At 40.4% G+C, this 27,922-nt stretch overlaps 1 protein-coding gene across 1 annotated transcript; it reads right to left on the bottom strand.

Annotated features, from left to right (window-relative positions):
* dsn1 (DSN1 component of MIS12 kinetochore complex) lies at positions 1-26,821 on the bottom strand. The gene is made up of 11 exons (XM_061982267.2): positions 26,703-26,821; positions 26,412-26,448; positions 18,777-19,050; positions 18,637-18,710; positions 7,403-7,478; positions 7,194-7,275; positions 5,585-5,641; positions 5,451-5,522; positions 468-606; positions 239-326; positions 1-152 (listed from the first exon to the last, which is right to left on the bottom strand). The coding sequence occupies exons 1-11, from the start codon at positions 26,783-26,785 to the stop codon at positions 46-48; spliced, it is 1,089 nt and encodes a 362-aa protein (XP_061838251.2). The 5' UTR covers positions 26,786-26,821; the 3' UTR covers positions 1-45.
* Positions 26,822-27,922: the final 1,101 nt, after the last annotated feature.

The raw sequence follows: 27,922 nt of genomic DNA, 5'->3' as shown, positions 1-27,922 counted from the left end.
AAAAGGACCAAAAAAAATCTTTATATACAAGTGATAAAACATGGCTCAATTTGACAGCTTGCCTCCATTTAGGGTGGTTGTGTATGGAAAAGGTGCCATCACGAGTTCCTTAATGACGTCAGTGGAATAATCCCGGAAACCAGCTTGAGCCGCTGGTAGGGAAAGGAAAGGCATCATCAGAAATTATTCCGTCTATACATTTTTTTTTTTAATATATAAAGACAAAAAGGGTAATTACCCAGTCGGCCACTGGTCTCTTTCACCATCAGCTGTGACTGCTCCTTGATGGACTGCAGCTCTCGGACTATCTGACACTGCGTGTCCATCTACGGAATTATTTACAGAAAAAATTGATATTAAAATAGGACAATCTGCATCATAAAAAGTTGCTCTGGTTATGATGGAAGTGTGTGTGAAAGAAATGAATGTCTATAAAAAAAAAAAAAAGAAGCTCATTGCATACGTACAGTAGCCGCCATTGTGTGCATCATGGGTTGTTGCCTACTGAGGACGCCGTGGTAGTCAGGTTTATTTTGAATGAACTGGTATTGTGAGGACTGAGCCAAACATGTTTGGTCAAATGCGACAGCCTTCTGGGACACTTTCCTGTGGCACATAGAACTATTAGAATAGAATCGGAAGGACGACAGTGGTGCAATACTGCACATATTAAGGGTGTAACGGTACACAAAAATTTCCGTTCGGTACGTACCTCGGTTCATTTTCGGTACGGTAAGAAAAACACAAAATACCGTATTTTTCGGAGGACAAGTCGCTCCGGCCGAAAATGCATAACAAAGAAGGAAAAAAACATAAGTCGCACTGGAGTATAAGTCGCATTTTTGGGGGGAAATTTATTTGATAAAACCCAACACCAAGAATAGACATTTGAAAGGCAATTTAAAATTTAAATATTAAAAAAAAAAAAAGTTACGTAAAGAGTACAAAAAATATGTGGATTTGACCACTTTTTTACAGAAAAAAACTGGCAGCTTAGTTGCCAGACTTTTACTGTAAAATATATGGTGTTATTTTATTATTGTTATTTTTACAACATATTATTGTAAATAGAAATACAGTACCGCTGTTTAATTTTATTTTGGCAACTCAAATGCCAGTTTTTTTACCATAATAAAATGTGGTACCATAAAATCATCAACCATGGATTTAAAAAAAAAAACCTGACAGCTCAGTCGACATAATTTTACTGTGAAAAACAAAACAAAAACATTGGTCGGTTTTTTTCTTCCAACTTACAGTAATATGCTGTAAAAAAACTCCCTAAATTTTACAGTAAAATCTATTCAAATCAACTTTATTTACAAAGCACATTTAAAATTTACCACAGGGGTAGCCAAAGTGCTGTACAATGAACAGGTTAAAAGATAAAACGAGTACCGAGCAAACACAACACAACACAAACAGAACACGATAAAAAATAAATAATTAAAATAGAATAAATAAAAACATAAAAACAGGTTCACAGCAGGTGTATTATGGGGCGCCATTGCAGGATGGATATCACTCAGTGTTAAAAGCCATGGAATAAAAGTATGTTTTTAAGAGAGATTTAAAAACAGGAAGAGAGGAGGCTTGTCTAACACTCAGGGGTAGGTCGTTCCAGAGCTTGGGAGCAGCAACGGCGAAAGCTCTGTCACCTCTAAGCTTCAGCCTTGTGTCAGGGACCGTCAACAGCAGCTGATCGGCTGATCTTAAGGATCGGGTGGGGCAGTAAGGCTGAAGGAGGTCGGAGAGATAGGTTGGCGCGTGGTTGTTTAGACATTTAAAAACAAATAAAAGGAGTTTAAAATTGATTCGGTAACGCACAGGGAGCCAGTGAAGGTCATTTTTATAGTGTACAATTTGATGGATAACTTGCTTCGAAACCATAAATTAAGCAGATATTTAAGTATTTATTTGGATTTTGACCATAAAAGTTACATACCGTATTTTTCGGAGTATAAGTCGCTCCGGAATATAAGTCGCACCGGCCGAAAATGCATAATAAAGAAGGGAAAAAACATATATAAGTCGCACTGGAGGATAAGTCGCTTTTTTTGGGGGAAATTTATTTGATAAAACCCAACACCAAGAATAGACATTTGAAAGGCAATTTAAAATTTAAATATTAAAAAATAAAAAGTTACGTAAAGAGTACAAAAAATATGTGGATTTGACCACTTTTTTACAGAAAAAAACTGGCAGCTTAGTTGCCAGACTTTTACTGTAAAATATACGGTGTTATTTTATTATTGTTATTTTTACAACATATTATTGTAAATAGAAATACAGTACCGCTGTATAATTTTATTTTGGCAACTCAAATGCCAGTTTTTTACCATAATAAAATGTGGTACCATAAAATCATCAACCATGGATTTAAAAAAAACAAACTGACAGCTCGGTCGACATAATTTTACTGTGAAAAACAAAACAAAAACATTGGTCGGTTTTTTTCTTCCAACTTACAGTAATATGCTGTAAAAAAACTCCCTAAATTTTACAGTAAAATCTATTGGTCATTTTTATAGTGTACAATTTGATGGATAACTTGCTTCGAAACCATAAATTAAGCAGATATTTAAGTATTTATTTGGATTTTGACCATAAAAGTTACATACCGTATTTTTCGGAGTATAAGTCGCTCCGGAGTATAAGTCGCACCGGCCGAAAATGCATAATAAAGAAGGGAAAAAAACATAAGTCGCACTGGAGTATAAGTCGCTTTTTTTTCGGGAAATTTATTTGATAAAACCCAACACCAAGAATAGACATTTGAAAGGCAATTTAAAATTTAAATATTAAAAAATAAAAAGTTACGTAAAGAGTACAAAAAATATGTGGATTTGACCACTTTTTTACAGAAAAAAACTGGCAGCTTAGTTGCCAGACTTTTACTGTAAAATATATGGTGTTATTTTATTATTGTTATTTTTACAACATATTATTGTAAATAGAAATACAGTACCGCTGTATAATTTTATTTTGGCAACTCAAATGCCAGTTTTTTACCATAATAAAATGTGGTACCATAAAATCATCAACCATGGATTTAAAAAAAACAAACTGACAGCTCGGTCGACATAATTTTACTGTGAAAAACAAAACAAAAACATTGGTCGGTTTTTTTCTTCCAACTTACAGTAATATGCTGTAAAAAAACTCCCTAAATTTTACAGTAAAATCTATTGGTCATTTTTATAGTGTACAATTTGATGGATAACTTGCTTCGAAACCATAAATTAAGCAGATATTTAAGTATTTATTTGGATTTTGACCATAAAAGTTACATACCGTATTTTTCGGAGTATAAGTCGCTCCGGAGTATAAGTCGCACCGGCCGAAAATGCATAATAAAGAAGGGAAAAAAACATAAGTCGCACTGGAGTATAAGTCGCTTTTTTTTTGGGAAATTTATTTGATAAAACCCAACACCACGAATAGACATTTGAAAGGCAATTTAAAATTTAAATATTAAAAAAAAAAAAGTTACGTAAAGAGTACAAAAAATATGTGGATTTGACCACTTTTTTACAGAAAAAAACTGGCAGCTTAGTTGCCAGACTTTTACTGTAAAATATATGGTGTTATTTTATTATTGTTATTTTTGCAACATATTATTGTAAATAGAAATACAGTACCGCTGTTTAATTTTATTTTGGCAACTCAAATGCCAGTTTTTTACCATAATAAAATGTGGTACCATAAAATCATCAACCATGGATTTAAAAAAATAAAACTGACAGCTCAGTCGACATAATTTTACTGTGAAAACCAAAACAAAAACATTGGTCGTTTTTTTTCTTCCAACTTACAGTAATATGCTGTAAAAAAACTCCCTAAATTTTACAGTAAAATCTATTGGTCATTTTTATAGTGTACAATTTGATGGATAACTTGCTTCGAAACCATAAATTAAGCAGATATTTAAGTATTTATTTGGATTTTGACCATAAAAGTTACATACCGTATTTTTCGGAGTATAAGTCGCTCCGGAATATAAGTCGCACCGGACGAAAATGCATAATAAAGAAGGGAAAAAACATATATAAGTCGCACTGGAGTATAAGTCGCATTTTTGGGGAAATGTATTTGATAAAAGCCAACACCAAGAATAGACATTTGAAAGGCAATTTAAAATAAATAAAGAATACTGAACAACAAACTGAATATGTGTACGTTATATGAGGCATAAATAACCAACTGGTATGTTAACGTAACATATTATGGTAAGAGTCATTCAAATAACTATAACATATAGAACATGCTATACGTTTACCAAACAATCTGTCACTCCTAATCGCTAAATCCCATGAAATCTTATACGTCTAGTCTCTTACGTGAATGAGATAAATAATATTATTGGATATTTTACGGTAATGTGTTAATAATTTCGCACATAAGTCGCTCCTGAGTATAAGTCGCAAAACTATGAAAAAAACTGCGACTTATAGTCCGAAAAATACGGTATACATTTTCTGGTTATTTATTTGCCAAAATTTGTAAACAATGTCTTTATCCTTTTAACATAACAACATACATATACACACAGGGTCCATTGCCAGGGTTAATGTGGTCAACATATATAAAATAAAAACTAAATAAGATAAGGCTCCGAATTGGTTTCTTAACAAAACCTTTCTACATATAAAGTGCAACATTAAACTGCTTTAAATTGTTGCTCGGATTAAATAAAATGACAAAACTTTTCTTCTACATACAAAAAGTGCAACATTAAACAGTTTCAAGTCAACTCAGCCTCAGATTAACTTTTCTTATTCCCCCCCAGCCTATAACCCTGGTGACTTTCACTCGATGTTCATGTTTTTTGCCAGAAAAATCAGTTTATCCACATTGTCTGCAGAAAGAGCAGACCTGCTTGCAGTTACAATGTCTCCAGCTGTGGAAAATAACCTTTCACTGGGCACGGAGGTAGCAGGTATGGCGAGGTAGTGCCTGGCTAACTTGGCAGTAAGAGGATATATGGGCTCATTGTTCTTTCATAGAAGTGGATCAAAATCTAGTTTTTAATGCAATATGGTCTTAAATCTGCTGCTATAAAAACACCAACGGCATTTATTATTGCTTTAGCCCTGCCTGACTCGCCGAGGAGAGGCTGCTTGAATGCGGTGGGAGCTGTGTTTGTTCGTCTTTATCTTCGTTGAAGCGATGTTATCCATTGTTGTGTCGCACCGCGAAACCGAAATGTTCCCAAACGGGAGATCTTAACGAGGCAGGAGAGTTTTTCTGCTCTGGCTTTTGCATGTTGTAGTAGCCCGGTCATTGCTAGCATGCCGTGTGTTGTGCCTCGGTGTGCATTGTTTACACAACGTGCGGTGCGCTACTTAATATGTCCGTGTGGAAACTCGTCCGAACCGAACCGAACCCCCCGTACCGAAACGGTTCAATACAAATACACGTACCGTTACACCCTTAGCACATATACATACATTTTCAGTTCTTCTGCCCGTCTCTGGTGTTTTTGTAAGAGTGCTCCCCAGGACTCATGTTCAGCTTTAAGCCTAAATCACAACACAGTTAGTGTAAAATAAGAAACCTCTGTAGCAGCATATATTATACTCACCTGTTAATAGTATTTTGGATTTTATCCAAGGCTGTCCGTGTTGTTAAATCACCACATCTGAAAGCACATATTTCAACTAGAAGGTGAGACAACAAAACCATTTGCATACCTGCCAACTTTTGAAATCAGAAAAACCTAGTAGTCAGGGTCCAGGGGTTGCAGACCCCGGTAGGTCCAGGACAAAGTCTTGGTGGGGGGTTCAGGCTTCGCCCCCCCGACGCAAAATGATTATTAGCATTCAGACAGGTTAAAATGTTGCTAAAACCATCACTTTTCTATCAGTCACAGTGACTTTTCAAAACAAAAATATTACAGCAAAAATCATATGGGTTGATTGACATGTTTATTCTGTAAGCTAACTTCAATAGTTTGAAATTATTTTGACAGTTAATGCCAGTTATCCTGTCAACTTTTCACAGGACTTCAATTTGTTAATTGAAAGTATAAACACTTTTTACAGTAAACAAATGGTAAAACAGTACTAAACAATTCCATTAAAAAAAAATTGGTGTCATTATTAACTTTCTGTCCAAGCTTGTATAATCTACTGCCTTGTTCAATTGTAAAAAATATTCTGTGCCTAAAATTCACATTTCTATCACAATTATCATACTGTAAACATGGTAAGCTAACTTCATTAAAATTAATAGTCCTGTCAACAGCATGGAATTACAATTCAAATGTAGTTTTTTGTAAGCCTTTCAAAAGATTTCAAAATATGAAAAATTAATGAAAATTAATTTAAGCCATCAGACACTTGAAAAGTGGCACATCACATCTCTAATGTAATCATTTTAACTTTTCAACAGAAATAGCACTGCAAAAATATTAAGGACATACCGGTACTTCTGTATTTGGTAGTTATGCTGTCAACATTTAACAAGATTTCTTCAACTTGGACTTGAAAGCATAAATAGTATAAACACTTTTAACAGTATAACAGTACTAAACAATTCCAATAGATAACATTGGTGTCATTACCTTTTTGTGGCTAAAATCCAAATGTATCCAAAGAATCTGTTTGGGCGACGAAAAACGTTGAAAGTTTTCCACTTGTATCGCTAGCAACGGCATTAGACTTGTGTTTTTTTGTCCCAACGTGGTCTTTTACATCGCTAATTCCTCCGTGTCCGATCGAAAAATCTTGTCTGCACAAGGTGCAATTCGCGTAGTTTTCACCCTTTTTGGAACGGATGATTATTCCCGGATAGGCTTTTGAATATTCTTCACGGAATGACTGCAGTTTTCTTTTCGGTTTAAGACTCGTTTGCGATTTTTCTCCATGATCGTTCGCTCGTTTGGAAACAATGGCAACAGGTGCCTCGTGCTTGGCAGCGGTGCTATAAATAGCCTCGCGCATGGCATTCGGAATGGCTCGATAGGAAGTTACGGGAAGCAGTGTCGATTGTCATTCTTGTTACGCGATTTCGTGAATAAAACTTTAAAAAAAAAAAAAATTTTAATTAATGAAAAACCGTATTTTTTATCACTGCAACCGTAACCCGGAATAGGTTGATGAAAACCGTACTAATTACGGGAAAACCGGAGTAGTTGGCAGGTATGCATTTGTAAAAAGACAAAATGGGAACAAACCCTCATCATGCATTACCTCGCTTCACTGTCAGGATGTGTTTGTTGTTCACTGCTTATGCTTTTGCTCAGAGAGTGCCACTCGGTCTGCAAGTTCTCAACTATCGAAAGAAGGAAATGGACAGTTTCAAGTAAGGATTTTAAAAAAAAGAAGACTGAATCCCATGCTATGCTATGTCATTCCATGCAGCCAAAGCAGGTTTTAATGGAAGAGGGGAAAGCACACACCTTGTTTTTGGAAAGCCTCTGTTGGAGATGAATTTGGCACGGATATGAGGGAATTCTCAAGTCTTTCAATGGCAAGCTGTGGACAAAAAGATTGATTTGAAACAGAGTGGCACCTTGGTTTTCCGACACTCCACGTTTCATATGATTTGTTTTTGGTTGCCAAAATTCCACCCCCCATTTGTTTTGTACAGCCAAATATTGCGAATCATGTCATTTTCTCCCAGTCATCATCATCGGTTCCTTTGCCAACTAGAGTGTTGAATAAAAAGTACAAGTTACGCATTAAGTTCCACTTAGGTATCAATTATATTAATAAATTAGTTCAATGACTTATGTTTAACTTGCATGTAACAAATTCTGTAAAAATAAAATGGCATTCAACATTTTCCCCCCATGTTTTCGTACCATTTCGGGCAGTTTCAAAAGTACTGATTTGGTACTGGTATTGGAAAATATGTCAACGATACCCAACCCTATCTGGAATGGATTACCGTATTTTTCGGATAATAAATCGCAGTTTTTTTTTCATAGTTTGGCCGGGGGTGCGATTTATATTCTGGAGCGATTTATGTGTGAAATTAACACATTACCGTAAAATATCAAATAATATTATTTATCTCATTCACGTAAGAGACTAGACGTACCGATAGAAGAGGAAGCGGCGCATTGTCTACCTTTGGAGTTGGCAGAGTTGTTTAGAATCACACCGAGGAAGAAGATTTCATGGGATTTAGCGATTAGGAGTGACAGATTGTTTGGTAAACGTATAGCATGTTCTATATGTTATAGTTATTTGAATGACTCTTACCATAATATGTTACGTTAACATACCAGTTGGTTATTTATGCCTCATATAACGTACACTTATTCAGCCTGTTCTTCACTATTCTTTATTTATTTTAAATTGCCTTTCAAATGTCTATTCTTGGTGTTGGATTTTATCAAATAAATTTCCGAAAAATATAGACTTATACTCTAGTGAGACTTGTATGTTTTTTTCCTTTTTTATTATGCATTTTCGTCCGGTGCGACTTCTACTACGGAGCGATTTATAATCCGAAAAATACGGTAATTGGATTTACATAATTTCTTATTTAATAATTACCGGTAATGCTGTCAAATGATTACTTTTTAAAATTACATTTATCACACTTTTGAATTTGGATTAAACATGACCATTCAGAAGATATTTATCATTTGAATAATTTAAATTACGTTTAAAAAGATCACAATATTTGGACAAAAAAAATATAATTTTATTTTCAGAATGTCATATAGGATTTAGGGTTGTCCCGATACCAATAATTTGGTACCGGTACTAAAATGTATATCGATACTTTTTCAAATAAAGGACACTACGAAAAAGTGTCAATTTTGGCTTCATTTTTACAGAAAATCTTACAATTTCTTGTACTTCAAACTTATCAATAAACAAAAGTTTAGAAGGTTCAAATATAAATTAAAGGGCATTAAACACAGTGTTTTTCTTGTTGCACTCAAAGAACAATTGAAAATGTTCCATATTACATATACCATATTTTTCGGACTATAAGTCGACTTTTACTCAGGAGCGACTTATGTGTAAAATTATTAACACATTAGCGTAAAATATCAAATAATATTATTTATCTCATTCACGTAAGAGACTAGACGTATAAGATTTCATGGGATTTAGCGATTAGGAGTGACAGATTGTTTGGTAAACGTATAGCATGTTCTATATGTTATAGTTATTTTAATGACTCTTATCATAATATGTTACGTTAACATACCAGTTGGTTATTTATGCCTCATATAACGTACACTTATTCAGCCTGTTGTTCACTATTCTTTATTTATTTTAAATTGTCTTTCAAATGTCCCGGAAGAGTTAGTGCTGCAAGGGGTTCTGGGTATTTGTTCTGTTGTGTTAGGGTGCGGATGTTCTCCCAAAATGTGTTTGTCATTCTTGTTTGGTGTGGGTTCACAGTGTGGCGCATGTTTGTAACAGTGTTAAAGTTGTTTATATGGCCACCCTCAGTGTGACCTGTATGGCTGTTGACCAAGTATGCTTTGCATTCACTTGTGTGTGTGAAAAGCCGCATATATTATGTGATTGGGCCGGCACGCAAAGGCAGTGCCTTTAAGGTTTATTGGCGCTCTGTACTTCTCCCTACGTCCGTGTACCACTCTGTACAGCGGCGTTTTAAAAAGTCATAAATTTAACTTTTTTAAACCGATACCGATAATACATTTTAAAGCATTTATCAGCCGATATTATCGGACATCCCTAGTTAAAATCCCCATCGCAGAATTGGAAAACAGTTGTACCTCGGTTTGTATTTGCAGTACCATATTTTTCGGACTGTAAGTCGCAGTTTTTTTCATAGTTTGGCCGGGGGTGCGACTTATACTCAGGAGCGACTTATGTGTGAAATTATTAACACATTACCGTAAAACTATCTTTCAAATGTCTATTCTTGGTGTTGGGTTTTATCAAATAAATTTCCCCAAAAGGTGCGACTTTTATGTTTTTTTCCTTCTTTATTATGCATTTACGGCCGGTGCGACCTATACTCCGGAGCGATTTATACTCCGAAAAATACGGTAGTCTGACATAATCAAGGATTAGATTTGAATATAATAAAAAAGCTTTGTTAACTTAATATTAAATTATTTAAGATTTATGGATGCCAATTCAGGTAACCATCCACGGTTAAGGATGATGAGCATGTACGGTCAAAATAAAGTGCGTGATAAACCTGGGTGTAGGAGCCTAAATGCTGTTTAAGTTAATTTACATTTTTATGGAAGGTGCTTTATGTTTATTCAGCCAAAATGGGACTATTTATTTTATTTGCATAATACGAAAATGTATATATTTGCATGCTTAGAATAATTATAAGGTACACTTTATTTGTAATTATTACATTTGTCTAAATTTGATGACGTAACTGTTTGATTGCATATATGGCGGAAGGATCTGTGTGGTTGGTTGGTTTTTGGACAGAGTGCATTATGGGTAATGGCAGTCAGGTGCGGGGAATTGAGCCACACAGTTTTTTTGTCCTCACTCTTACTTTTTCTTAGTCTTGCTTTTTCTAACACCTACTGTAACAAACTCATTTTATTTTGCCATTCATTTGTTCCCACATCGTTATTGTTTTACGTTTTTGAATAATTAAGTGACAAGTAAACGATGCAAAACGAAGAGGAGCGTCTGGAGTTTGTTTGTTGTTGCCGCAGCAAGGTGAGCAGGAGAAAGTAGAGGAGCGTCAAGCTAAAGGCTTAATTAGGAATCTACACTGGGTATGTACATGATTATTGCAATATGTTTTGCGAGGTAACTTGCAGTGATGTGAGCACCCATTGGAAAAATAATAAGGAGCATTTCTATCAGCACAAAGTGCTGCCACGCAAACCTCGACAACATTTTTTGAAAATCCTGCAATTGGCTGCATTTCTACTCTATATTTTACCTTTACATTTATTATCATCTACCAACCACTTTTGGCTGTCTTTTTGTCACTTACATGTCCCATGTAATGTACCACATCATTTTTAGTAGGTCATTTACTAACATAACTATCACTGAAAATTAAATGAACAATTCTATGACGTGCATGCAAAGAACTCAAAAGAACGTTCCCCATTTGGCAACTTTATCCTGTAGCCACGCCCCCTTGGGTAATATACTTGCTGTGTTGTGACCTCGGTTTACAATCAGTCACGTCAAAAATATACCTTCTCACTGGAAACTAATAAATATTCTAAAACTATTTCGGAACCAACAGCGTTCGGATTGTAATCACCCAAATATGATCATCAGCAAAATGGACAACAGACAAAATTGTGGCTCGGAGAACGAACAGAGGCGACAAAAAGTAAGCTAGCCTGATGGTTAGCCAACTAGCAAGCTTGTTTTGGTGCTCATGATCGTCTCCCCGTCCTGCAACTCAGTGCGGCAATTAGGCAGGAGGAACAGACGAATTTTTATTGATATTTCATTAAAAAACACGGAGGTGATATTTTGACGCGAAAGTTAATGTTTAAAAACGCAGATTTTTGCAGAAATTTCAAATGCCTAACTTATTATTTTTGACAGCCCTAATAATAATTCTGTTTATATCTGGCCTTTTGAAATGGATTACTGCAAATACAAACCGAGGTACAACTGTTTTCCAATTCTGCGATGGGGGTTTTAACTAGGGATGCCAATAAATGCTTTAAAATGTAATGTCGGAAATTATCGGTATCGGTTTAAAAATTATCGGTATCGTTTTCAAAAGGTAAAATGCATGACTTTTTAAAACGCCGCTGTGTACACGGACGTAGGGAGAAGTACAGAGCGCCAATAAACCTTAAAGGCACTGCCTTTGCGTGCCGGCCCAATCACATAATATATGCGGCTTTTCACACACACAAGTGAATGCAATGCATATTTGGTCAATAGCCATACAGGTCACACTGAGGGTGGCCATATAAACAACTTTAACACTGTTACAAATATGCGCCACACTGTGAACCCACACCAAACAAGAATGACAAACACATTTCGGGAGAACATCCGCACCGTAACACAACAGAACAAATACCCAGAATCCCTTGCGGCACTAACTCTTCCGGGACGCTACAATATACACCCCCGTTTACCTCAACCTCCTCATGCTCTCTCAGGGAGAGCATGTCCCAAATTCCAAGCTGCTGTTTTGAGGCATGTTAAAAAAAATAATGCACTTTGTGACTTCAATAATAAATATGGCAGTGCCATGTTGGCAATTTTTTTCCATAACTTAAATGTTGATTTATTTTGGAAAACCTTGTTACATTGTTTAATGCATCCAGCGGGGCATCACAACAAAATTAGGCATAATAATGCGTTAATTCCACGACTGTATATATCGGTATCGGTTGATACCGGAATCGGTAATTAAGAGTTGGACAATATCGGAATATCGGCAAAAAAGCCATTATCGGACATCTCTAAATAATTCTGTTTATATCTGGCCTTTTGAAATGGATTACTGCAAATACAAACCGAGGTACAACTGTTTTGCGATGGGGGTTTTAACTAGGGATGTCCGATAATATCGGCATCGGCCAATAAATGCTTTAAAATGTAATATCGGAAATTATCGGCATCGGTTTAAAAAGGTAAAATGCATGTCTTTCTAAAACGCCGCTGTGTACACGGACGTAGGGAGAAGTACAGAGCGCCAATAAACCTTAAAGGCACTGCCTTTGCGTGCCGGCCCATTCACATAATATATGCGGCTTTTCACACACACAAGTGAATGCAAGGCATACTTGGTCAACAGCCATACAGGTCACACTGAGGGTGGCCATATAAACAACTTTAACACTGTTACAAATATGCGCCACACTGTGAACCCACACCAAACAAGAATGACAAACACATTTCGGGAGAACATCCGCACCGTATCACAACAGAACAAATACCCAGAATCCCTTGCGGCACTAACTCTTCCGGGACGCTACAATATACACCCCCGCTACCCCTACCCCGTTTACCTCAACCTCCTCATGCTCTCTCAGGGAGAGCATGTCCCAAATTCCAAGCTGCTGTTTTGAGGCATGTTAAAAAAAATAATGCACTTTGTGACTTCAATAATAAATATGGCAGTGCCATGTTGGCATTTTTTTCTCCATAACTTAAATGTTGATTTATTTTGGAAAACCTTGTTACATTGTTTAATGCATCCAGCGGGGCATCACAACAAAATTAGGCATAACAATGCGTTAATTCCACGACTGTATATATCGGTATCGGTTGATACCGGAATCGGTAATTAAGAGTTGGACAATATCGGAATATCGGCAAAAAAGCCATTATCGGACATCTCTAAATAATTCTGTTTATATCTGGCCTTTTGAAATGGATTACTGCAAATACAAACCGAGGTACAACTGTTTTGCGATGGGGGTTTTAACTAGGGATGTCCGATAATATCGGCATCGGCCAATAAATGCTTTAAAATGTAATATCGGAAATTATCGGTATCGGTTTGAAAAGGTAAAATGCATGACTTTTTAAAACGCCGCTGTGTACACGGACGTAGGGAGAAGTACAGAGCGCCAATAAACCTTAAAGGCACTGCCTTGGCGTGCCGGCCCAATCACATAATATATGCGGCTTTTCACACACACAAGTGAATGCAATGCATACTTGGTCAACAGCCATACAGGTCACACTGAGGGTGGCCATATAAACAACTTAAACACTGTTACAAATATGCGCCACACTGTGAACCCACACCAAACAAGAATGACAAACACATTTCGGGAGTACACAACAGAACAAATACCCAGAATCCCTTGCGGCGCTAACTCTTCCGGGACGCTACAATATACACCCCCGCTACCCCCTACCCCGTTTACCTCAACCTCCCCATGCTCTCTCAGGGAGAGCATGTCCCAAATTCCAAGCTGCTGTTTTGAGGCATGTTAAAAAAAAAAAATGCACTTTGTGACTTCAATAATAAATATGGCAGTGCCATGTTGGCATTTTTTTCTCCATAACTTAAATGTTGATTTATTTTGGAAAACCTTGTTACATTGTTTAATGCATCCAGCGGGGCATCACAACAAAATTAGGCATAATAATGTGTTAATTCCACGACTGTATATATCGGTATCGGTTGATACCGGAATCGGTAATTAAGAGTTGGACAATATCGGCAAAAAAGCCATTATCGGACATCTCTAAATAATTCTGTTTATATCTGGCCTTTTGAAATGGATTACTGCAAATACAAACCGAGGTACAACTGTTTTGCGATGGGGGTTTTAACTAGGGATGTCCGATAATATCGGCATCGGCCAATAAATGCTTTAAAATGTAATATCGGAAATTATCGGTATCGGTTTAAAAAGGTAAAATGCATGACTTTTTAAAACGCCACTGTGTACACGGACGTAGGGAGAAGTACAGAGCGCCAATAAACCTTAAAGGCACTGCCTTGGCGTGCCGGCCCAATCACATAATATATGCGGCTTTTCACACACACACAAGTGAATGCAACCCATACTTGGTCAACAGCCATACAGGTCACACTGAGGGTGGCCGTATAAACAACTTTAACACTGTTACAAACATGCGCCACACTGTGAACCCACACCAAACAAGAATGACAAACACATTTCGGGAGAACATCCGCACCGTAACACAACAGAACAAATACCCAGAATCCCTTGCGGCACTAACTCTTCCGGGACGCTACAATATACACCCCCGCTGCCCCCTACCCCGTTTACCTCAACCTCCTCATGCTCTCTCAGGGAGAGCATGTCCCAAATTCCAAGCTGCTGTTTTGAGGCATGTTAAAAAAAAAAAAATGCACTTTGTGACTTCAATAATAAATATGGCAGTGCCATGTTGGCATTTTTTTCTCCATAACTTAAATGTTGATTTATTTTGGAAAACCTTGTTACATTGTTTAATGCATCCAGCGGGGCATCACAACAAAATTAGGCATAACAATGCGTTAATTCCACGACTGTATATATCGGTATCGGTTGATACCGGAATCGGTAATTAAGAGTTGGACAATATCGGAATATCGGCAAAAAAGCCATTATCGGACATCTCTAAATAATTCTGTTTATATCTGGCCTTTTGAAATGGATTACTGCAAATACAAACCGAGGTACAACTGTTTTGCGATGGGGGTTTTAACTAGGGATGTCCGATAATATCGGCATCGGCCAATAAATGCTTTAAAATGTAATATCGGAAATTATCGGTATCGGTTTAAAAAGGTAAAATGCATGACTTTTTAAAACGCTGCTGTGTACACGGACGTAGGGAGAAGTACAGAGCGCCAATAAACCTTAAAGGCACTGCCTTTGCGTGCCGGCCCATTCACATAATATATGCGGTTTTTCACACACACAAGTGAATGCAATTCATACTTGGTCAACAGCCATACAGGTCACACTGAGGGTGGCCGTATAAACAACTTTAACACTGTTACAAACATGCGCCACACTGTGAACCAACACCAAACAAGAATGACAAACACATTTCGGGAGAACATCCGCACCGTAACACAACAGAACAAATACCCAGAATCCCTTGCGGCACTAACTCTTCCGGGACGCTACAATATACACCCCCGTTTACCTCAACCTCCTCATGCTCTCTCAGGGAGAGCATGTCCCAAATTCCAAGCTGCTGTTTTGAGGCATGTTAAAAAAAATAATGCACTTTGTGACTTCAATAATAAATATGGCAGTGCCATGTTGGCATTTTTTTCTCCATAACTTAAATGTTGATTTATTTTGGAAAACCTTGTTACATTGTTTAATGCATCCAGCGGGGCATCACAACAAAATTAGGCATAATAATGTGCTCATTCCACGACTGTATATATCGGTATCGGTTGATACCGGAATCGGTAATTAAGAGTTGGACAATATCGGAACATCGGCAAGAAAGCCATTATCGGACATCTCTAAATAATTCTGTTTATATCTGGCCTTTTGAAATGGATTACTGCAAATACAAACCGAGGTACAACTGTTTTGCGATGGGGGTTTTAACTAGGGATGTCCGATAATATCGGCATCGGCCAATAAATGCTTTAAAATGTAATATCGGAAATTATCGGTATCGGTTTAAAAAGGTAAAATGCATGACTTTTTAAAACGCCGCTGTGTACACGGACGTAGGGAGAAGTACAGAGCGCCAATAAACCTTAAAGGCACTGCCTTTGCGTGCCGGCCCATTCGCATAATACATGCGGCTTTTCACACACACAAGTGAATGCAACGCATACTTGGTCAACAGCCATACAGGTCACACTGAGGGTGGCCATATAAACAACTTTAACACTGTTACAAATATGCGCCACACTGTGAACCCACACCAAACAAGAATGACAAACACATTTCGGGAGAACATCCGCACAGTAACACAACAGAACAAATACCCAGAATCCCTTGCGGCACTAACTCTTCCGGGACGCTACAATATACACCCCCGTTTACCTCAACCTCCTCATGCTCTCTCAGGGAGAGCATGTCCCAAATTCCAAGCTGCTGTTTTGAGGCATGTTAAAAAAAAATAATGCACTTTGTGACTTCAATAATAAATATGGCAGTGCCATGTTGGCATTTTTTTTCCATAACTTAAATGTTGATTTATTTTGGAAAACCTTGTTACATTGTTTAATGCATCCAGCGGGGAATCACAACAAAATTAGGCATAATAGTGCGTTAATTCCACGACTGTATATATCGGTATCGGTTGATACCGGAATCGGTAATTAAGAGTTGGACAATATCGGAATATCGGCAAAAAAGCCATTATCGGACATCTCTAAATAATTCTGTTTATATCTGGCCTTTTGAAATGGATTACTGCAAATACAAACCGAGGTACAACTGTTTTGCGATGGGGGTTTTAACTAGGGATGTCCGATAATATCGGCATCGGCCAATAAATGCTTTAAAATGTAAAATCGGAAATTATCGGTATCGGTTTAAAAAGGTAAAATGCATGACTTTTTAAAACGCCGCTGTGTACACGGACGTAGGGAGAAGTACAGAGCGCCAATAAACCTTAAAGGCACTGCCTTTGCGTGCCGGCCCAATCACATAATATATGCGGCTTTTCACACACACAAGTGAATGCAATGCATACTTGGTCAACAGCCATACAGGTAACACTGAGGGTGGCCATATAAACAACTTTAACACTGTTACAAATATGCGCCACACTGTGAACCCACACCAAACAAGAATGACAAACACATTTCGGGAGAACATCCGCACCGTAACACAACAGAACAAATACCCAGAATCCCTTGCGGCACTAACTCTTCCGGGACGCTACAATATACACCCCCGCTACCCTCTACCCCGTTTACCTCAACCTCCTCATGCTCTCTCAGGGAGAGCATGTCCCAAATTCCAAGCTGCTGTTTTGAGGCATGTTAAAAAAAATAATGCACTTTGTGACTTCAATAATAAATATGGCAGTGCCATGTTGGCATTTTTTTTCCATAACTTAAATGTTGATTTATTTTGGAAAACCTTGTTACATTGTTTAATGCATCCAGCGGGGCATCACAACAAAATTAGGCATAATAATGCGTTAATTCCACGACTGTATATATCGGTATCGGTTGATACCGGAATCGGTAATTACGAGTTGGACAATATCGGAATATCGGCAAAAAAGCCATTATCGGACATCTCTAAATAATTCTGTTTATATCTGGCCTTTTGAATGGATTACTGCAAATACAAACCGAGGTACAACTGTTTTGCGATGGGGGTTTTAACTAGGGATGTCCGATAATATCGGCATCGGCCAATAAATGCTTTAAAATGTAATATCGGAAATTATCGGTATCGGTTTAAAAAGGTAAAATGCATGACTTTTTAAAACGCCGCTGTGTACACGGACGTAGGGAGAAGTACAGAGCGCCACTAAACCTTAAAGGCACTGCCTTTGCGTGCCTGCCCATTCACATAATATATGCGGTTTTTCACACACACAAGTGAATCCCAAGCATACTTGGTCAACAGCCATACAGGTCACACTGAGGGTGGCCGTATAAACAACTTTAACACTGTTACAAATATGCGCCACACTGTGAACCCACACCAAACAAGAATGACAAACACATTTCGGGAGAACATCCGCACCGTAACACAACAGAACAAATACCCAGAATCCCTTGCGGCACTAACTCTTCCGGGACGCTACAATATACACCCCCGTTTACCTCAACCTCCTCATGCTCTCTCAGGGAGAGCATGTCCCAAATTCCAAGCTGCTGTTTTGAGGCATGTTAAAAAAAAATAATGCACTTTGTGACTTCAATGATAAATATGGCAGTGCCATGCTGGCATTTTTTTCCCATAACTTAAATGTTGATTTATTTTGGAAAACCTTGTTACATTGTTTAATGCATCCAGCGGGGCATCACAACAAAATTAGGCATAATAATGTGTTAATTCCACGACTGTATATATCGGTATCGGTAATTAAGAGTTGGACAATATCGGAATATCGGCAAAAAAGCCATTATCGGACATCTCTAAATAACTCTGTTTATATCTGGCCTTTTGAAATGGATTACTGCAAATACAAACCGAGGTACAACTGTTTTCCAATTCTGCGATGGGGGTTTTAACCTTCAGAAGCAATTTTTGAATTTATCGATTCCTTGGTTGAAATGTGACGGGATCCAATTTATTTGGACTGTGATGCCTTTTGAACTTACCTTCATGGCAGCCTCCATCAACAAACTCAACCTCTCTTGCGGTGATAAAGATGTGCTGATGCTCTTGCACAGAGCTACAAAGAAAGAACATTTATCTGAATGAATATTTCATGGCCGTTGCTACCTCTTCGTAAACTCACTCTGATATGGATTGGGAAGGGAAGGAAGAGAGCGTCTCGTAATGGTGGCTCGCCGCCAGGATTTCCTCCGTGCAGTAGGGCTGGCGGACGGACACGTCGTCGGCTCCTCCCCGCTTTCGGACGCCTTTTCCAGCAGGTCCGTGTCAGTACGATCCCCCGAGGCGTCCGGCGTCAATGTGTCGGGAGACGGCATTTCAACACGCGGTGATTTTTGTGGAGGAACGGTGCTCGGAGAGGTGGACGAGCACCGTTTTCGTTCGGACGAGTGATTGGCCTGAGTTCACAAAGAGACACGGTACCACACAAATGAGTCGGTACCACAGCAGGGCTGCACGGTGGGCTGGTGGTTAACACGTCAGCATCACACTCCCGGAGATCCGTGCTTGAAAATCAGTTGGAACATCTCTAAGTTAAGCATGTTCTCTCCATGCTCGCACGGGCTTCCTCCCGCAGTGCAAAAACTAAGGCTAATTGGTTATTCTAAATTGTGAATAGTTGGAACCAGTCTAGGGCGTACCCCAACTCTAACCCCAAAAGGTCAGCTGGAATAGGCTCCAGCTAGGGAGAACAAACAGTATAGAAATTGGAGGATTGGCCTATCCCCATTCACTATAGAAGAGATCTAATTTGGTATTTTTATAAACGACTAACATTATCAAAAAATGTTCTACATAAATGTTGATTTATGAAAGTAAGGCCTACATTTTCTAATTGGCTTAATGGTTTACAATTACCAATCAAATCTTGGAGAATGATTAGGAGTACAAAAGCCCTCAAATTGATATCTTTGTTAAAAACATTTAAAGTGATTTCGGTAGCCTTTTTGTCTTTTTATTTATTTGTTTGTTATTATTATTATTCATTCATATTTAATACTCTCTGGATTTGCTTTTGTTTTCTTTCCTTGTTGTTGAAAGTGCCAAATTCCAAAAATTCCCAGAATTCCAGGTCTTCCGAGACATGTTTCCCATACAAAATGAATTGCCCATTTTTCAAACTTCCACCATTTCCACATTTTTCAACCTATTCAAACTATTCCACCTTCAACACATTCTGGAAACTCAAACTATCATTTCCCCAAGTAAAAAAAAAATTCCAGGATTTTCCAGAATTCCTGGTTTTCCAAAGCCCTATTTCCACCCTTTTTTCTGGCGACGACTCCTTCCACATTTTTCAACCCACTTCAACCGTTCCACCGTCCAAACATTCCTCTTAATCAGGACAAAAAAAAAACGGGTTTTTTGTAACTGTAAAAATTCTCGGCTTTCCCGAAATTCCAGCAACTCCGTAATACCATTTCTCAATTCAACATGTTACTACTTCAACATTTCTCGACCGATTTGAAAAATTCCAACACCAACCATTTCAACTCATCCATCCATCCATCCATCTTCTTCCGCTTATCCGAGGTCGGGTCGCGGTGGCAGCAGCCTAAGCAGGGAAGCCCAGACTTCCCTCTCCCCAGCCACTTCGTCCAGCTCCTCCCGGGGGATCCCGAGGCGTTCCCAGGCCAGCCGGGAGAGATAGTCTTCCCAGCGTGTCCTGGGTCTTCCCCGGGGCCTCCTACCGGTCGGACGTGCCCGAAACACCTTCCTAGGGAGGCGTTCGGGTGGCATCCTGACCAGATGCCCGAACCACCTCATCTGGCTCCTCTCGATGTGGAGGAGCAGCGGCTTTACTTTGAGCTCCCCCCGAATGGCAGAGCTTCTCACCCTATCTCTAAGGAAGAGCCCTGCCACTCGGCGGAGGAAACTCATTTTGGCCGCTTGTACCCGTGATCTTGTCCTTTCGGTCATGACCCAAAGCTCATGACCATAGGTGAGGATGGGAACGTAGATCGACCGGTAAATCGAGAGCTTTGCTTTCCGGCTCAGCTCCTTCTTCACCACAACGGATCGATACAGCGTCCGCATTACTGAAGACGCCGCACCGATCCGCCTGTCGATCTCACCATCCACTCTTCCCTCACTCGTGAACAAGACTCCAAGGTACTTGAACTCCTCCACTTGGGGCAAGATCTCCTCCCCAACCCCGGAGATGGCACTCCACCCTTTTCCGGGAGAGAACCATGGACTCGGACTTGGAGGTGCTGATTCTCATCCCAGTCGTTTCACACTCGGCTGCGAACCGATCCAGTGAGAGCTGAAGATCTTGGCCGGAGGAAGCCATCAGGACCACATCATCTGCAAATAGCAGTGACCTAATCCTGCAGCCACCAAACCAGATACCCTCAACGCCTTGACTGCGCCTAGAAATTCTGTCCATAAAGGTTATGAACAGAATCGGTGACAAAGGGCAGCCTTGGCGGAGTCCAACCCTCACTGGAAACGTGTCCGACTTACTACCGGCAATGCGGACCAAGCTCTGGCACTGATCATACAGGGAGCGGACTGCCACAATCAGACAGTCCGATACCCCATACTCTCTGAGCACTCCCCACAGGACTTCCCGAGGGACACGGTCGAATGCCTTCTCCAAGTCCACAAAACACATGTAGACTGGTTGGGCAAACTCCCATGCACCCTCAAGGACCCTGCCGAGAGTATAGAGCTGGTCCACAGTTCCACGACCAGGACGAAAACCACACTGTTACTCCTGAATCCGAGGTTCGACTATCCGGCGTAGCCTCCTCTCCAGTACACCTGAATAGACCTTACCGGGAAGGCTGAGGAGTGTGATCCCACGATAGTTAGAACACACCCTCCGGTTCCCCTTCTTAAAGAGAGGAACCACCACCCCGGTCTGCCAATCCAGAGGTACCGCCCCCGATGTCGTCTTTTTTATTCCAGCGAGTTAATCCATTTTGGGGGGAGTTGAGGGGATCATTTAATTATGATGCGTTCAAGAGTCTTACGGCTTGAGGGAAGAAGCTGTTACAGAACCTGGAGGTTCTGCTTCGGAGGCTGCGGAACCTCTTTCTAGAGTCCAGCAGTGAAAACAGTCCTTAGTGGGGGTGGGAGGAGTCTTTGCAGATTTTCTGAGCCCTGGTCAGGCAGCGGCTTTTTGCGATCTCCTGGATAGGAGTGGGATAGGCTCCAGCTCACTCATAACCCCCCCCCCCCCCCTTAATAATATAATCTGATGATGGATGGATCGTAACATTATCTAAAGCTAGCTAAAATGTCACAATGACTTAGAGCATGGGTGTCAAACTCCAAATTTGGCCCTTGCGGCAATACCAAATTAACACTAGAGCTGGCCCGCCGATTATATACAGCGGCGGTGCCGCGGTAACACCGCATTCACCGCTAATTCTCATACTTGCCAACCCTCCCGAGAGACTCCCAAATTTCAGTGCCCCTCCGGAGAATCTGCCCCGAGCTGTCGTCACGTCCGCTTTTCAACCAGTCCAACGACGTGCTGGCCCAGTCACATAATATATGCGGCTTCTGCACGCATCAACACAAGTGAATGCAAGACAAACTTGGTCAACAGCCATACAGGTCACACAGAGTGGCCGTATAAACAACTTTAACACGGTTACAAATATGCGCCACACTGTGAACCCACACCAAACAAGAATGACAAACACATTTCGGGAGAACATCCGCACCGTAACACAACAGAACAAATACCCAGAACCCTTTGCAGCACTAACTCTTCCGGGACGCTACAAGGTGTGTGTGTGTGTGTGTGGTGAGGGGTGGGGGATGGGAGGTTTGGTGGTAGCGGGGGGTGTATATTGTAGCGTCCCGGGAAGAGTTAGTGCTGCAAAGGGTTCTGGGTATTTGTTCTGTTGTGTTTATGTTGTGTTACGGTACGGATGTTCTCCCGAAATGTGTTTGTCACTCTTGTTTGGTGTGGGTTCACAGTGTGGCGCATATTTGTAACAGTGTTAAAGTTGTTTATACGGCCGCCCTCAGTGTAACCTGTATGGCTGTTGATGAAGTATGTGTTGCATTCACTTGTGTGCGTACAGAAGCCGCAAATATCTTGTGACTGGGCCGGCACGTTAGAATGGATGAAAGGCAGACGTGATGACAGCTCGTAGAGGACGTTAAAGGCGGTGCCTTTAAGGCACGGCCCCAAGACTGTGGTCCGGGTGGAATACGAGAGAATGGTTGCCCCGGGAGATTTTCGGGAGGGGCAATTCCTGTGCGCAGTTTGCTGAAAAACTCTGTACTCGGCGCTGAGTTAAGCCGGCAATTTGGCGACGTTGATGGTCAGAAATGTAGATTTGAACTGCTTAGTATTGCCTTCCCAGTTGATGTGGAAAAAGCACCAACTAACCTTCAAATGGAGCTGATTGAACTCCAGTGTGATGACACGCTGAAGTCAAAGTATGATGCTGTTGGCGCCGCACAGTTTCCACAATTCATCCCTGACACAATGCCTCAGCTCCGCACCCAAGCTGCTCCATGTTCGGCAGCACTTATCTATGTGAGCAACTTTTCTCCTCAATGAAGATGACGAAAACGTCTCACAGGATACGTCTGACAGATGAACACCTTCATTCGATAATGAAGGTTGCCTCAGCTCAAAGCCTGAGCCCCGACATTAATGAACTAGCATCCAATAAAAGATGCCAGGTATCTGGCTTGGGCACATCAGATTAGATCAGTGTGTTGCAAACTGATCAGTTTAAAGTCCTGAATGGTTGGTTTATTATTATTTTATTTTCAAATGCATACCTGCCAACTTTTGAAATCAGAAAAACCTAGTAGCCAGGGTCCAGGGGCCGCAGGCCCCGGTAGGTCCAGGACAAAGTCCTGGTGGGGGGTTCAGGCGCCCCCCGACGCAAAATGATTGATTGCATTCAGACAGGTTAAAATGTTGCTAAAACCATCACTTTTCTATCAGTCACAGTGACTTTTCAAAACAAAAATATTACAGCAAAAATCATATGGGTTGATTGACATGTTTATTCTGTAAGCTAACTTCAATAGTTTGAAATTATTTTGACTGTTAATGCCAGTTATCCTGTCAACCTTTCACAAGACTTCAATTTGTTAATTGAAAGTATAAACAGTATAAACACTTTTTACAGTAAACAAATGGTAAAACAGTACTAAACAATTCCATTAAAAAAAAATTGGTGTCATTATTAACTTTCTGTCCAAGCTTGTATAATCTACTGCCTTGTTCAATTGTAAAAAATATTCTGTGCCTAAAATTCACATTTCTATCACAATTATCATACTGTAAACATGGTAAGCTAACTTCATTAAAATTAATAGTCCTGTCAATAGCATGGAATTACAATTCAAATGTAGTTTTTTTGTAAGCCTTTCAAAAGAATTCAAAATATGAAAAATTAATGAAAATTAATTTAAGCCATCAGACACTTGAAAAGTGGCACATCACATCTCTAATGTAATCATTTGAACTTTTCAACAGAAATAGCACTGCAAAAATATTAAGGACATACTTCTGTATTTTGGTAGTTATGCTGCCAACATTTAACAAGATTTCTTCAACTTGGACTTGAAAGCATAAATAGTATAAACACTTTTAACAGTATAACAGTACTAAACAATTCCAATAGATAACATTGGTGTCATTACCTTTTTGTGGCTAAAATCCAAATTTAGCAACGGCATTAGACTTGTGTTTTTTTGTCCCAACGTGGTCTTTTACGTCGCTAATTCCTCCGTGTCCGATCGAAAAATGTTGTCTGCACAAGGTGCAATTCGCTTAGTTTTCACCCTTTTTGGAACGGATAATTATTCCCGGATAGGCTTTTGAATATTCTTCACGGAATGACTGCAGTTTTCTTTTCGGTTTAACACTCGTTTGCGATTTTTCTCCGGCTGATTCCATGATCGTTCGCTCGTTTGTAAACAATGGGCAACTGGTGCCTCGTGCTTGGCAGCGGTGCTATAAATAGCCTCGCGCATGGCATTCGGAATGGCTCGATAGGAAGTTACGGGAAGCAGTGTCGATTGTCATTGTTGTTACGCGATTTCGTGAATAAAACTTTAAAAAAAAAAAAATTTTTTAATTAATGAAAAACCGTATTTTTTATCACTGCAACCGTAACCCGGAATAGGTTGATGAAAACCGTACTAATTACGGGAAAACCGGAGTAGTTGGCAGGTATGGTATTTGATATGCCATTGATATCGAAAGGAGCCAGATGAGGTGGTCCGGGCATCTGGTCAGGATGCCACCCGAACGCCTCCCTAGGGAGGTGTTTAGGGCACGTCCGACCGGTGGGAGGCCGCGGGGAAGACCCAGGACACGTTGGGAAGACTATGTCTCCCGGCTGGCCTGGGAACGCCTCGGGGTCCCACAGGAAGAGTTGGATGAAGTGGCTGGGGAGAGGGAAGTCTGGGCTTCCCTGCTTAGTAGAGATGCGCGGATAGGCAATTATTTCATCCGCAACCGCATCAGAAAGTCGTCAACCATCCGTCATCCACCCGATGTAACATTTGATCAGAACCGCATCCGCCCGCACCCGCCCGTTGCTATATATCTAATATAGACGATGCAAGGCATTAGTGAGGTTATAAAGCGTTTGCCTGTTAAAGAAAGGAGACTGATCCAATGCAGTGCAGACATTCGCGTGCCACGCTGTCACGACCCAGACGCACACCAGTGCGCAATCATATGGGAGCCGCGCTGAGCGCACCTCCAAGCGCGTCTCGCTGCCGGCGACGGCCGTGTATGAGCCCGACGCTCCAGCGCCATCCATTTTCAGGGCTAGTTGATTCGGCAGGTGGGTTGTTACACACTCCTTAGCGGGTTCCGACTTCCATGGCCACCGTCCAGCTGCTGTCTATATCAACCAGGGTGAGCCCCACCCCTTTCGTGAGCGCACTGCGCGCGGAGTGACCCCTGTTACGCGCCCCCGGCAATGGGGGTGGCGGGCAGGTAAGCTGCGCGGGCACGTAAGCTGCGCGGGCGGAGCGCGCGGAGTGACCCCTGTTACGAGCCCCCGGCCACGGGGGTGGCGGGCAGGTAAGCTGCTTACCTGCTGCGTGTGACGCCGGCCGCGGCGAAGGCGGACGAGGCGGGGTGTCGGTGCGGTGGTGACCCTGGACGTGCGTCGGGCCCTTCTCGCGGATCGCCTCAGCTACGGCTCCCGGTGGGGCCCTCTCGGGGGAGGGGGCCTCGGTCCCGGACCCCGGCGAGGCGTCCCTTCTCCGCTCCGTAAAAGTGTCCATCTCTTTTTTTTTTTTTTCTTCTGTTGTGGCATATGCAGCAGGTGCCTGCTCGTTTTTCGTATGTGGGTAACAACATTTAACTACGTATATACATTTCCGAATTGGTTTAACTGCCACCCGCCTGAATCTATTTAAAATCTAATTTTTTTTTATTTCAACCACCCGACCCGACCCGACCCGCGGATAAAATCTAATTTTTTTAAATTTCATCCGCCCGATCCGCGGATAATCCGCGGTTGTGCCCGCAAACCGCGCATCTCTACTGCTTAGGCTGCTGCCCCCGCGACCCGACCTCGGATGAGCGGAGGAAGATGGATGGATTTTTTAAATTATTATTATTATTATTAGAAACTCGATTTTGCATGTCACTATAAAGTTGTATAAGCCTTGCTTGTTCAATATTCAATGCAAAACCTGTTTGGGTCCCTATTAAAAGGTTAATTTGTTCAACCTTGGCCCGCGGCTTTGTTCAGTTTTACATTTTGGCCCACTCTGTATTTGAGTTTGACACCCCTGATATAGAGCATACCTCATCCGGGGTTTCCACAGTGCCGACAGTCCCGCAACTGCAATATAATAAAATGTAAGACTTATTAACAAATGACAATCTTGTAAAGTGCAAGAAAAAAAATTACCAACATTGGCTAACATTGGAAGCACCATGATGAACTTAGTTAGCGCACCGACAAAGCAGCTTAAAGGTGACGTTAAAGCGAAGTCTGAAGCCACTAAATGACGAAGCGTGACTTAACTAAGTTTCAGCGGCAGAGCAAGCAAACATTTGATAGCAACAAGACGCAAGAAAGAATAACAAACAAACCTGTCTTGGTCTGTGGGGGAACATTCCTCCGGCGCCATCTTTTCTTTCAAATCCTCATCGCGCGCCCAACATGCTCCGCCCATTCCCGGAACTGGTTTCTAAACACGGCATTGTGGGAAATGTAGTGTTCTTATGAAATATATGGCCCTTTGAGGGGAGCCGTTCAAAAGACTGCCTTCTCACTATGCAGTATTTTTTTTTAAACTGTTTTATATTACTCTACTTGTGGGATAATTTGAGAAATATTGACTACTGTAGTTTTATTTATTTTTGTTGTTTTATCATTGAAAACACTCCTTAAGGTGGTGCCATATCCCTATACTTAGAAAATATATTATATTTTATTTCCCCTCACCTTAAAAACAATTGAACCACAAGAGCATTTTGACAATACAGAAAAAAAGTAATATGTAAAATAAATATATGCATGTATATCCAAAGTATAAATACAACTCGAATACATTTTAGACATATTTGTGAATCCAAAGTGCCGGAGATTCAAGAAATACACGGCTTGTTTAGTGTGGCTGAAACGGGGCAAATAATTATTTGTTTAAGGGGTTAAACGACTTAGTGTAGACATGGCCTCAAAGTAGGTGTACTATCACCACCTGTCACATCACACCCTGACTTATTTCACGTTTTTTTGCTGTTTTCCTGTGTGTAGTGTTTTAGTTCTTGTCTTGCGCTCCTATTTTGGTGGCTTTTTCTCTTTTTTTGTAGCATTTTCATGTCTTCCTTTGAGCGATATTTCCCGCATCTACTTTGTTTTAGCAATCAAGAATATTTCAGTTGCATTTATCCTTCTTCGTGGGGACATTGTCATGTCATGTTCGGATGTACATTGTGGACGCCGTCTTTGCTCCACAGTAAGTCTTTGCTGTCGTCCAGCATTCTGTTTTTGTTGACTTTGTAGCCAGTTCAGTTTTAGTTTCGTTTCTCAGTCATTCACATTGACATCCTATGGGTTGTGAGTTTTTCCTTGCCCTTATGTGGGATCTGAACCGAGGATGTCGTTGTGGCTTGTGCAGCCCTTTGAGACACTTGTGATTTAGGGCTATATAAATAAACATTGATTGATTGATTGATTGATTCTCACTCATTTTCCAGTCCATTATGCTATATTTGAATGTGCATTAAAAATGTCTCTCAAACAAATGACTCACAACTGCAAAGCGGTTCTCATTTTTCCACCTAAAGGAGCCATCCCAAATACTCGA

This window comes from Nerophis lumbriciformis, linkage group LG24 (genome assembly GCF_033978685.3).
Source record: "Nerophis lumbriciformis linkage group LG24, RoL_Nlum_v2.1, whole genome shotgun sequence".
Classification (NCBI taxonomy): Eukaryota; Metazoa; Chordata; class Actinopteri; order Syngnathiformes; family Syngnathidae; genus Nerophis; species Nerophis lumbriciformis.
This window is presented reverse-complemented; position numbering and strand designations above follow the sequence as displayed.